At 44.8% G+C, this 12,612-nt stretch overlaps 1 protein-coding gene across 3 annotated transcripts in view; it reads right to left on the minus strand.

The window, feature by feature from the left end:
- The window catches only part of cd99 (CD99 molecule), a 39,765-nt gene extending 33,320 nt beyond the window's left edge, over positions 1 to 6,445 (minus strand). For 2 of the 3 annotated variants that reach the window (XM_076302871.1, XM_076302869.1), the window contains exons 1-2: positions 6,283 to 6,440; positions 6,101 to 6,165 (exon numbers count right to left, since the gene is read on the minus strand). In XM_076302871.1, coding sequence (XP_076158986.1) covers positions 6,101 to 6,158 — 58 coding nt within the window. In that variant the 5' untranslated portion in view covers positions 6,159 to 6,165; positions 6,283 to 6,440. Of the gene's footprint in view, positions 1 to 6,100; positions 6,166 to 6,282 lie in introns of all 3 variants that reach the window. The other variant, XM_076302870.1, reaches the window with a different exon arrangement.
- Positions 6,446 to 12,612: the final 6,167 nt, after the last annotated feature.

A 12,612-nucleotide genomic window follows, 5' to 3' on the forward strand; every position in this document is an offset into this window, starting at 1 on the left:
GTCACACACACACACACACACACAAACACACACACACACACACACACACACACACAGACACACACACACACACACACACACAGACACACACATACACACACACACACACACACACACAAACACACACAGACACACACACACACACACACACACATACACACACATACACACACACACACACACAGGATCTCCTCCTGCATACTGAACTCCTGGCTGCTCATTCACACCAGGTCGGCAGGACCTGAAGACAAAACAACAACAACAACAACAACATGAGAGATGGTGGCGATCGAGACCCTCAATCCCATCCCCATATGACAGGAGACAAGAGCACACACACACACACACACACACACACAAACACACACACACACACACACAGATCAGGGCCAGTGTCTACACCAGTGTGCACATATGCCAAACACCCTCACCACCCCAAGCCTAGCATCTATATCAGCTGGGGTGCTTGCTGGGGTAACTAGGTGGGTTGGGGTAGTTGAGGTAAATGGGGGTAATGAACAGGGGGTGGGAAATCGGTTACACATTACTTGACAGTATTGACATGACACTGTCATGAATGTGTCATAAACAAGTCACAAATGTTTATGACATGACGCTTCTGTTATTAAGTGACATTAGGTTTATGTCATAACAAGTTAGGGTTAGGGTTAGGTATGGTTTAGGATTAGGGTTAGAGGTTAGGATTAGGGTTAGGGTTCATGTGTCATGACAGTGTCATGTCACTCTTATGTCGATACTGTCAAGTAAAGTGTTACCGAAAAATCTTCGGAGAGGCCATGGCACACAATTTTGCACATCCTATTTCCATTGCACAACTAGAGATGGTTCTTTATCTTATATTTATGCTAATTCTTTTTTTTATACATAGGTTAGTAGTATAGTATAGTAGTATATCTATATAGGTAATAGGTTTATATATTTGTTTGTGGAGTCTTGTTTGTCTTAAGTTTACCCCATGTCTGTTTGTGTAAACAGTGTATTTATCTATCTGTCTGTGTTTGTTGTGATCCCTTTGGAATGAATAAAATAATTACAGTATCTATCTATCTATCTATGTACATATATATAAACTGGGAAAATTGGGGTAGTCTGACTGTTTCGCCTGATTGGGTGAAACTGATGAGGCTGCTCCCACAACAAGGAGGAGCCTCGCTCTCTGGCCCTGAGTTGGGTGGCAAATAAAACACTGTCCGATGAGTCATGGACAGAAATGAAACACACACACACACACAGACCAGACACAAAACACAACCAGATCTGCCTCCCCAAAGCAAAACACACAGACACACACACACACACACACACACTCAGTCTCTACTATTCCTGCCTCAGCAAAAAACACACTCATCTCTACCCGAGTGGAGCAGTGTTACCCGACGGCTCGCCGGAGTGTGTCGGGAGAGGGGCTTGCCCGCCGCGGAGAGGCATTCCTGTGGTCTCCGCGGGCCAATGACAGCGCAGGGCAAAGCGGAGCGAGCAGGCAGTCTGGCACGACAGGCTGTATATTTAGAACAGTCTGTTCAGGATGAGCTGAGCACTGAGGCTTCACTCGGACGACTCGGCCCGCAACGCTGCTGTCTCTCAAAGTCAGAGTAGGGTATAGCCAGTGAGCAGGTCCGAGCAGAGTCAGAGTAGGGTATAGCCAGTGAGCAGGTCCGAGCAGAGTCAGAGTAGGGTATAGCCAGTGAGCAGGTCCGAGCAGAGTCAGAGTAGGGTATAGCCAGTGAGCAGGTCCGAGCAGAGTCAGAGTAGGGTATAGCCAGTGAGCAGGTCCGAGCAGAGTCAGAGTAGGGTATAGCCAGTGGTTAAAGTGGGATTTGGCAGGTGGGGGAACCCTGAAATACAGTGTCGGTGCAACGGGGAAAAATGACTCACCGTTGGACAACATATTGAGTATTGTGGTGTAGCAATACTTTTTGGACAAGAAATGCTAGCTTCTTGGTCACCTCTGTACACGCGAAAAATTAACTCACCATTTAATTTAACAATATCATCGCGCTATATCGTTGCTATGAAAGAATATATTTATTATTAATTTATCTGAGGTGGCGGAACTGCGTCCCCCCCCCCCCTCCCCACTTTAACCCCTGGGTATAGCTAACTGCATCTCACACTTTAACCCCTGGGTATAGCTGACTGCATCTCACACTTTAACCCCTGGGTATAGCTAACTGCATCTCACACTTTACCCCCTGGGTATAGCTAACTGCATCTCACACTTTAACCCCTGGGTATAGCTAACTGCATCTCACACTTTACCACTGCATACAGCTAACTATAACTCACACTTTAACACATACAACTAACACAACTTACACTTAAACACATACAACTAACACAGCTACAACTCACACTAACACAGCGACAACTCACACTTTAACACATACTGTACAACTAACACAACTCACATTTAAACACATACAACCAACACAGTTACAACTCACACTAACAGTAACACAACTCACACTTTAACACATAAAACTAACACAATGACAACTCACAAGTTAACACATACAACTAACACATCTGCAACTCATAATTTAACACATACAACACAACTACAGACACAAACATTTGACAAACTACAAATACAAACTAACACAAACTACAGTACACACAACAGACACAAACTACAGTACACACAACAGACACAAACTACAGTACACACAACAGACACAAACTACAGTACACACAACAGACACAAACTACAGTACACACAACAGACACAAACTAAAGAAATGCAGTCACAAACAACAGACGATACAGATGCAAATGACACTCACACTAACACTATTACACCAAGCTCCAACAAACCTACACAAATTACAACACAAACACTTAAACAACTGTTGCATCAAAAAGTATATTACTGTCTTACAGACACATTGATATTACAGATATCACTGTCTTACACACACACACAAACAAGCACACACACGCACACACACACATGCGCGCACACACACACACAAACAAGCACACACACGCACACACACACATGCGCGCACACACACACACACACATACATGCATATGCATACACACACAGACACACATACACACAAGCACGCACGCACACACACACACACAAACATGCACACACGCAATGATGTGACATAACCCTTCTGATAAAAACTCTGATGAGTTCCCTCCACCCCAGCCTCCCATGAGGGAAACACTGGATGACTCACAATCATGTGGCCGACACCCACACCCACGACTGACACAGTTACTACATGCAGCCTGGCCCAAAACCATGGCAACGCATCCAAACAAACACCGGCCAGGCGCACGGGGTAGCCATGGCAGCATGTGTCACCACAGCTCCTCCAGCCTTTGACCCTGAGTACCTTTGACAGGTTCTGACCCAGAGTAGAGGGACTCGGACCCGGAGACAGGTTCTGACCCATAGGGACTCGGACCCGGAGACAGGTTCTGACCCAGAGTAGAGGGACTTGGACCCTGTGAGTAGAGTGACTCGGACCCTGAGTAAACAGATTCTGACCCAGAGTAGAGGGACTCAGACCCGGACACAGGTTCTGACCCTGATAACCTGAGTAGATGGTCTCGGACGCTGAGTAAACAGGTTCTGACCCAGAGCTATCGCAGGGCTGCTCTTACTGTCAGGACTAAGAGCTTCTGTACTTTGGTCTGTTTCCTGACTATCTGCCCTCATAAATATTTAAAGTCCTCAGTGGTGAAACCTGCCAGCTCACTATGCTATGCCCCAGTTCTGGGCTGGCACCAATGCTGGGCTACTGCACGTTATGTTAGCATGGAGGCAAATGTTCAACTTCAGCCACTAAACTACATCCAATATACTTGAGTTTTGTCATGGGGCAGCCGTGGCCTACTGGTTAGCGCTTCGGACTTGTAACCGGAGGGTTGCCGGTTTGAACCCCGACCAGTAGGCATGGCTGAAGGCAAGGCACCTAACCCCTCACTGCTCCCCGAGCGCCGCTGTTGTTGCAGGCAGCTCACTGCGCCGGGATTAGTGTGTGCTTCACCTCACTGTGTGCTGAGTGTGTTTCACGGATTGGGATAATTTCAAATTTCCCTCACAAGATCAAAAGAGTATATATACTATACTATACAGTCTGGTTCATTCTCTGTAGGCAACACTAAGCTCACCTCTCTCTCTCTGCGAAGCAACACTTTGGAATGGCCCCTTTCATGTCAGGTTGCATGAGTTACTGCTACTCTGCAGCCCAAAACCTCAAGCCTCAAGGACATGCAACCCTGGCAACAAAGAGGAAGCTGTGACACATCATATCATCTCTTTGCTGTGGCTGCACCGGTAGGTCACGTGACCACCACAGCATGCGAGGGCACACGAGGTGGCTATCAAAAGACGCTGTCTGAGGCCAGCCTACCCAGATAGCAAGAGGCTGGCGGACCACTGCCAGTCCACTGGGGGCATAGCATTTGCTCATCGGTTCTCTGGCGGTCCGCTGGCGGGTCGCGGACAAATTGCCCAATATTTTGCCACCATTGGTCTAAAATCTTTTTCATTTGTTCAGTTATACTCCATATATCATTTTATTAACTTTTCTTAATATTCATGACAAGTTCAATTTAAAGAGATGGTGGTCCAACGGCGGACCACAAGTGGCACGCCACCGGCGGCACACCACCAGCGGTCCGCTATCTGCCAATCTGATTTGGCTATGCGCTCAGTTCTACTCTATTATCCAGACTCATGAGTTTATTTCGACCTTCATCTGAAAGAAATGTCTTTGGCTTTACCTCAGGGCTTTTGCTTAGAGACCAGGCTGTTCCTGATTGGTCTCTACGGTATAGCAAAGTCATTTTAGGCAAGTCCCTCCACTCGGCGGCCATATTGCAACGCTTTTTGGGCACTCATCGGGCATCCTATTCGGCAGAAATGCGCGTGCGCAAGGCTTCACGACACCAATCTTGCTCTAGCGGCGAGTTCACAACACATGATTGGCACGATGTCTTCACAACACGCCATATGATTGGCTCAATGTATTCACATGTCAACGTTTTGCCGAGGAAGGGGTGGGATATGTGTAGACAACGGCGTTACAAACTAGCCCTATGCATTTCTATGGAGGATTTTTTGAGTGCTGTGTCTCCTCATTAGAAAGTCTCTGGGTATAGTCATAGGGTCTCTGACCAACAGCTCACAAGCTAAAGTAACTCCCCACCACTTTGAATAGCTCTACAAAACGTTCAAGGAAAATAAATCTGACAACACAATCACTTGGTAAACCTGTTAAAATTCGTACCACATAAAATTCACAGTTTACAAACAGAAGGTAAAGGTGTTGAAATTACCCTTAAAGTGCATTCCAAGGTTATTCAGTGGTTTTGGGTGGAGTTCAGCTATGTGACTACATGCAACAGCTAATATAAAGCATTGGTAGCTCTTGGACTGATTCATTTTGTTATGCAAGTGACTCTCAGAGGAAAAAAGGTTGGAGACTCTTGCTATAGTCACTCCGTTCCTATCCAGCTGAATTACCTGTGGCACGGATTCATTTTAGCTACTTCACCTGGGCCAGGTATTCATTCTCCACAGGCGTTAACCTTGCAGTGATATTGTATGAACTGCTTAGTTTATAAAAAAAAAGTAGTTGAAAAGAAGTCTGGGGAGCACTAACAGCACAGTCACGTGGGCCATTCAACATCCGAAGAACAGTGAGACAGCGGCAGCAGAAAGAGAGAGAGAGAGAGCCAACCTACGTACACTCCCGGTAGTAGAACACGAGCAACAAACAATTCCATACATATAAATCCCTTTCTATTGTGCCAGTGTGCTGTGTCAATCAGCTCCAAGCATATGTGACACCACCGGTAGACTGATTAACGCTCAATTCAATGGAGCGATAGCGAATATTCCAAGGAAATTACTTATTTGTTCTTGTTTAAATGCCATATTCTTCTTAATTACAAAAACAGTACGGCCTGAACAAGCACAGAAGACGTCATGGAAACAGTCTGTCATCGTGGCGATTATTAGCAAAATGCAATATGGGACAAAACAGCCTACTGCGCTTTTACACTTAAGTTTTATGACAAAATGCACAAATACAAATCGGTCGCATGAAACATACCTTGTGCTTTTGTTGCCACAAGGCTGGCCAAAAGAACGATCCAAACGAATGAGGTCATCTTGGTTCTGTAACACAAAATAGCAAAACAATGTACGGGAATTTTAGTTGAGATCTCTGAAAACACGATCTATTTTTTGCAGCTGTTTAGATATGAAAGCGGCAGAGGCATGTGGCTAGTTTACCGTGTAAGTTTAGTCCGTTCCAAGAGTTGACTATGACGGGTGTGTCCGTGCGCAGCCTCGTCGGCCTCCTCCAATGCGCAGAGGGGAAAGTTAGAACTGGAAGAGAGCACGGGTGTGCTCCGATGACAGACCCACCCCCACCACACACACACACACTTCAACAGGCATGAATCAGTGGGCAGACAGAAAAAACGCTAAGGTGTGTGATGGCCGCGCCCTGTACCACGCGGGCGTGTCGTGTGAACGTGAACATTACAGCAAGAGGATTTTTACATGAATGTGACAAATAATCCATCCGCATTAATCATACACATCCTCGGACTGTACATAATTTTAAAATCCTTTATGAATGTAGTTCTTTTTTATTATTATTTATTATTATTAAGTTGAAGAAATTAATCTGACCTACGTGAGATAATGTCTCAATAGTTGTTCTTTATGTCAATAGTCTCAATAGTTGTTCTTTATGTCAGTATCAGAAGGTTAGGCTACTTTAATCCCTTTAAAATTAGGTCTAACATATTTTTCTGTCAATTCGAACGTACATTTTCGCCAAGGTTAACTGACTGTGTCAGTGTGTCTTGAGTTTGTGTCAGAGTAGTTGTGGGAGCATTCAAACACTATTCGCTGTTTGATTTTTCCTGTAAGAAAACGGACGTGATCAGAAAACAAGAAAAGGCCAGGATGTTTTTAAATCTAATCCGCCACGAGTTGCCTTCCAAAGTAACCAGATCACTGGTGTCGGGGGCTTTGTGTGCCCCCTAGTGGTTAAATGATACCACACACTCATTTTAGCCAGTGCGCTCAGAGCGCAAAGTCTCTCCTATGCCAGAGTATGTCTACTCTATTAAGTCGAGATAAAAAACGGAAGAACTGTATGGACCAGACTCCTCACTCTCGCCAGAGGACAGCTTTAAGTTGTCATCGTTTACACCATCACAGTTCACTTGCATCAAGGTTGATTAATTCGTATTGTGATGTTGCAGGTGCTTGAAGGACGGACGGTTGGGGGTTTATTTCTAACATCTATCCAGACACTTGCCAAAGTCAACTTCCAAAGGGGTCGGCGAGCCTCCTCAGAGGTTTCTTCTGCGCAGATCGTTTGCTGCGCAATCTGTGCACAGGATCTATGCTGATGGATGCGCGCGGATCACAACACGGTTTGTTGAATCGTTTTTTCGAGGAGCCCACGCGCCTGTCTCCAAGTCCACAGTTCGGCACGCGTCAATGCAGACAGACTCCCGGTAGGATCTCGTGGAGGGCTGAGCCTCTCCATCGCATGCACGACGCGTTTAGGAGACAGTAGCCCGTTCATTCCTTTTCGCTCAGCGGGGACATGCAGTCTCTGATCTCACCGATCACCAAGGCGATCTTAGTGGCTTTGTTTATTTTTGCCATTCTTTTAATTCTCTATGTGATATTGTGGTATATATGTCGAGATGTGGACTGTGACCACGGGATTTGATCGGTGGACTTGAAGCGTGCGCATAAGGGAAAAACGGAGAATCCCTCTTTGCTGGTGACGGAGCCGCCAGGGTGACCCCGGTAAGTAAGCCTTTGTGTGTGTCATGGTACCGGGAACCTGAGGTCAGGATTTAACCGTGAACTTTGAAGTTCCGCGCCGGGGGCTCGCTGCCAGTCAGAGCCGCGTGTTCCCTGTAGCTGCCAGTGTCTTCGTTGTCACCGGTAGTCCACTGATGGGAAATATGTTTTTGTTTTCTGCAGTGGCCGTCCGCTGTCACTCCATCACTGCATATCTGAGACATGTCCGCATGCAACCTGAGGGAGTACCATAATTAGGTCACTGAGTCACAGGCCAATGACGGACTGGAGAAGGGCGATTGATGGTTGTTTGTGAAGAAAAAAGGGAATTGAGATTCATATCATACACATCTTTAAGAGTGACCAGGTTATTCGCACACTGCGAAAAGGAATCCTGTGTTCGGTCAAACACTAGTTGACAGAGATGCTCTCTACAATAACAACGTCCTCTGCACAGGTGTTGCCAGGTATCGGTTGTGAAAGTTTCATTTGCCAAATTCTGTGTATTTTTTGAAAAAATTGAACACGAGGGAGTATGATAGTAATCCGGGTCAGTCCTCTATAGGACTGGTAAAAGAAGCCTACAGAACGGTTGACGCCGTCTAAATAACCTCACAAAACACTGTGACTGTTATCTGCATTATGTGTCGAACAAGACGGCATGCTTTTTTTTTTAACCAGAGAATGTACTGTTGTCTCATAGTTGTCCTAGCGTGCGAGGCTTTATGCAGGCATTGGATTTGTCCGCTCTCGTTTCAGCGTATTTTACGATTGTAACATCCACGCTCTGACTCACCGGTGAACTCCTCGCAACGTGCGTAGCATCTCAAGTGCGCGCGTCTCATCCGCTAACCCAGCGTAGCAGAGCTCATCACGCCATTCATCCTGACATACTGTCACGGTTCCGCGGCGATCACGGGGCCGACCGACCGCACGCGCGTCTCTGCGAGGTGATTAATTGTGGTGGCTCCGCGTGTCATTCAGGAATGAGATCTAAATGAGATACAGGCAGATTTACAATCAACGCAGGCTGAAGGACAAATAAAGGACAGGGACTCAACCAAATTAGATGGTCTGATGGCTGTCCCCAAGACTTGCACTTTCTCCTCTCTCTCTCTCTCTCTCTCTCTCTCTTTCTCTCTCTCTCTCTCTTTCTCCTCTGTTGCATCTTTCTACTGTCAGAACTGAAAATATTCCTACCAATGGCAAGTCATCTATTGTGTTTATATTTGCTTCTAAGAGACAGACTGGTGTGATTTTCTCAGTTCCTGTTGAGTTCCTGTTCTCAGTTCCCCTTATATATCAATACCCATCTCTCTTCCGGTGACATTGTGTGGTCATATCTCAATATTGTCTGATTGTTCAGGTGTGTGTCTGTGTGTGTGTGTGTGTGTGTGTGTGACCAGTGTGGAGGGTTTGGTGTGAGAGTGGCGGTGGCCTGCCTGGTGGTTTGGTGTGGCGGAGGTCTGTCCAACACCAGGGTAAAAGGTCAGTCAGCATAAACCCATCTGACAAGACTGACATCTGAGAGGGACAGTGTGCCCCATGACCTGAGGCTGGGCTTTAAAAAGACAGATTTCAGACGGCCACTCCTGTAAACAAGCAGCCAGTGTCACAGTCATCACATCAAATGGCACATTACATATGCCACCCATATACTCTCATCATACACATTACATATGCCACCCATATACTCTCATCAGACACATTACATATCTCATCCATCACATTACATATGCCACCCATATACTCTCATCAGACACATTACATATGCCACCCATATACTCTCATCATACACATTACATATGCCACCCATATACTCTCATCATACACATTACATATCTCATCCATCACATTACATATGCCACCCATATACTCTCATCATACACATTACATATGCCACCCATATACTCTCATCATACACATTACATATGCCACCCATATACTCTCATCAGACACATTACATATCTCATCCATCACATTACATATGCCACCCATATACTCTCATCATACACATTACATATGCCACCCATATACTCTCATCATACACATTACATATCTCATCATACACATTACATATGCCACCCATATACTCTCATTATACACATTACATATGCCACCCACTCATTCATCACATTACATATGCCACCCATATACTCTCATCATACACTCTCATCAGACACATTACATATGCCACCCATATACTCTCATCAGACACATTACATATGCCACCCATATACTCTCATCATACACTCTCATCATACACATTACATATGCCACCCATATACTCTCATCAGACACATTACATATGCCACCCATATACTCTCATCAGACACATTACATATGCCACCCATATACTCTCATCATACACATTACATATGCCACCCATATACTCTCATCAGACACATTACATATGCCACCCATATACTCTCATCATACACATTACATATGCCACCCATATACTCTCATCATACACATTACATATGCCACCCATATACTCTCATCATACACATTACATATCTCATCCATAATTATCCATCACATGGCACAAATGCCACCCATATACTCTCATCAGACACATTACATATGCCACCCATATACTCTCATCATACACATTACATCTCATCCATAATTATCCATCACATGGCACAAATGCCACCCATACACTCTCATCAGACACATTACATATGCCACCCATATACTCTCATCATACACATTACATATGCCACCCATATACTCTCATCCATCACATTACATATCTCATCCATAATTATCCATCACATGGCACATATGCCACCCATATACTCTCATCATACACATTACATATGCCACCCATATACTCTCATCATACACATTACATATGCCACCCATATACTCTCATCATACACTCTCATCAGACACATTACATATGCCACCCATATACTCTCATACACATTACATATGCCACCCATATACTCTCATCATACACTCTCATCATACACATTACATATGCCACCCATATACTCTCATCAGACACATTACATATGCCACCCATATACTCTCATCATACACATTACATATGCCACCCATATACTCTCATCAGACACATTACATATGCCACCCATATACTCTCATCATACACATTACATATGCCACCCATATACTCTCATCATACACATTACATATGCCACCCATATACTCTCATCATACACATTACATATCTCATCCATAATTATCCATCACATGGCACAAATGCCACCCATATACTCTCATCAGACACATTACATATGCCACCCATATACTCTCATCATACACATTACATCTCATCCATAATTATCCATCACATGGCACAAATGCCACCCATACACTCTCATCAGACACATTACATATGCCACCCATATACTCTCATCATACACATTACATATGCCACCCATATACTCTCATCCATCACATTACATATGCCACCCATATACTCTCATCAGACACATTACATATCTCATCCATCACATTACATATCTCATCCATAATTATCCATCACATGGCACAAATGCCACCCATATACTCTCATCATACACATTACATATCTCATCCATAATTATCCATCACATGGCACACATGCCATCTATACAACCTGTGCCATTTCTATACAGTACCTCATCTGTGCCATTTCTATACCTCATCTGAGCCATTTCTATACAGTACCTCATCTGTGCCATTTCTATACCTCATCTGTGCCATTTCTATACCTCATCTGTGCCATTTCTATACCTCATCTGTGCCATTTCTATACAGTACCTCATCTGTGCCATGTCTATACCTCATCTGTGCCATTTCTATACCTCATCTGAGCCAAAGAAAGTGACTTAGTCTCATCTAAATGTTTTTTCAGCTTTAGCAAGTTTCGTGCCGAAGAGCAAGCAAGGTTTCTTTGTCTTTTTCTTGGACAGCATGCATTGAGGTGGATGTTTACTCAACGTCCTTCACACAGTCTGAGCTGTCGAAGTGCTGTGCCAAGTCTAGAGGCGCTAGATTTCCACCGATAACTCCTGTGCCAAGTCTGAAGACCTGGGCCGTCTGTTTTCCAGAGCTAGGCTGTGTGAGTACCGTGCTGCCCATGGCGTCGTGTGAAGAGGGCGGTCATTGCGGTTCTGATTGGTGGCGCTAGGGGTTCGTTGGTTCCGCTGATTACTGCTGCAGCTGTGTCTCGATTGATTTTTAGTTAATCATTTACCCTCCTCCAATCTCACTTGACACATCTTTGCAAAGTCTCTCTGTCAAATATATCCCTTGGGCTGGTAATTCCTATCCATGTAGAGCCATGATGCATGCCGGCGGCACGGGACACTAAATATTACTAGGAGATTTCGAGCTCCAGCAGCCCCCTGGTGACGGGAGGTGGGGGTGTTGATGCGAGCGTGACCCCACTTGGCCTGATTCCTATTTTAGGGGGGAAATCTGGGGCTACTTATCCCTTAAAGGTGTGGGTTTTTGAACATTCTAACATAAGATTTCGTTCCGCAACAATTGAAGGTGCTAAAATTCTATGTTGAATTCAATGAACCCAGATATTCTTTAGAACGTTCATTTCCAACATTCCCGTACACATTTAAGGGTTAAAACATGTTGCGGTCGCTCATCTTGACATATTCAGCAGTCTGTACCCATTTCATACACATCTCATAACCTGCATGTGTGGTTATCATAGTTGTTGCCACGTTACTACTGTACCACTCTCTGCATACAGAAATGTGCTATATAAAAGTTACCTTACCGTACCATGGCAGTGGGGAGGGTAGCACAGAGTGAGAG

This window comes from Alosa pseudoharengus, unplaced genomic scaffold, assembly GCF_046254945.1.
Source record: "Alosa pseudoharengus isolate Yale_2024_CS ecotype anadromous, Long Island Sound unplaced genomic scaffold, YU_APseudo_1.1 YU_APseudo_1.1_scf_24, whole genome shotgun sequence".
In the NCBI taxonomy this organism is placed as follows: Eukaryota; Metazoa; Chordata; class Actinopteri; order Clupeiformes; family Clupeidae; genus Alosa; species Alosa pseudoharengus.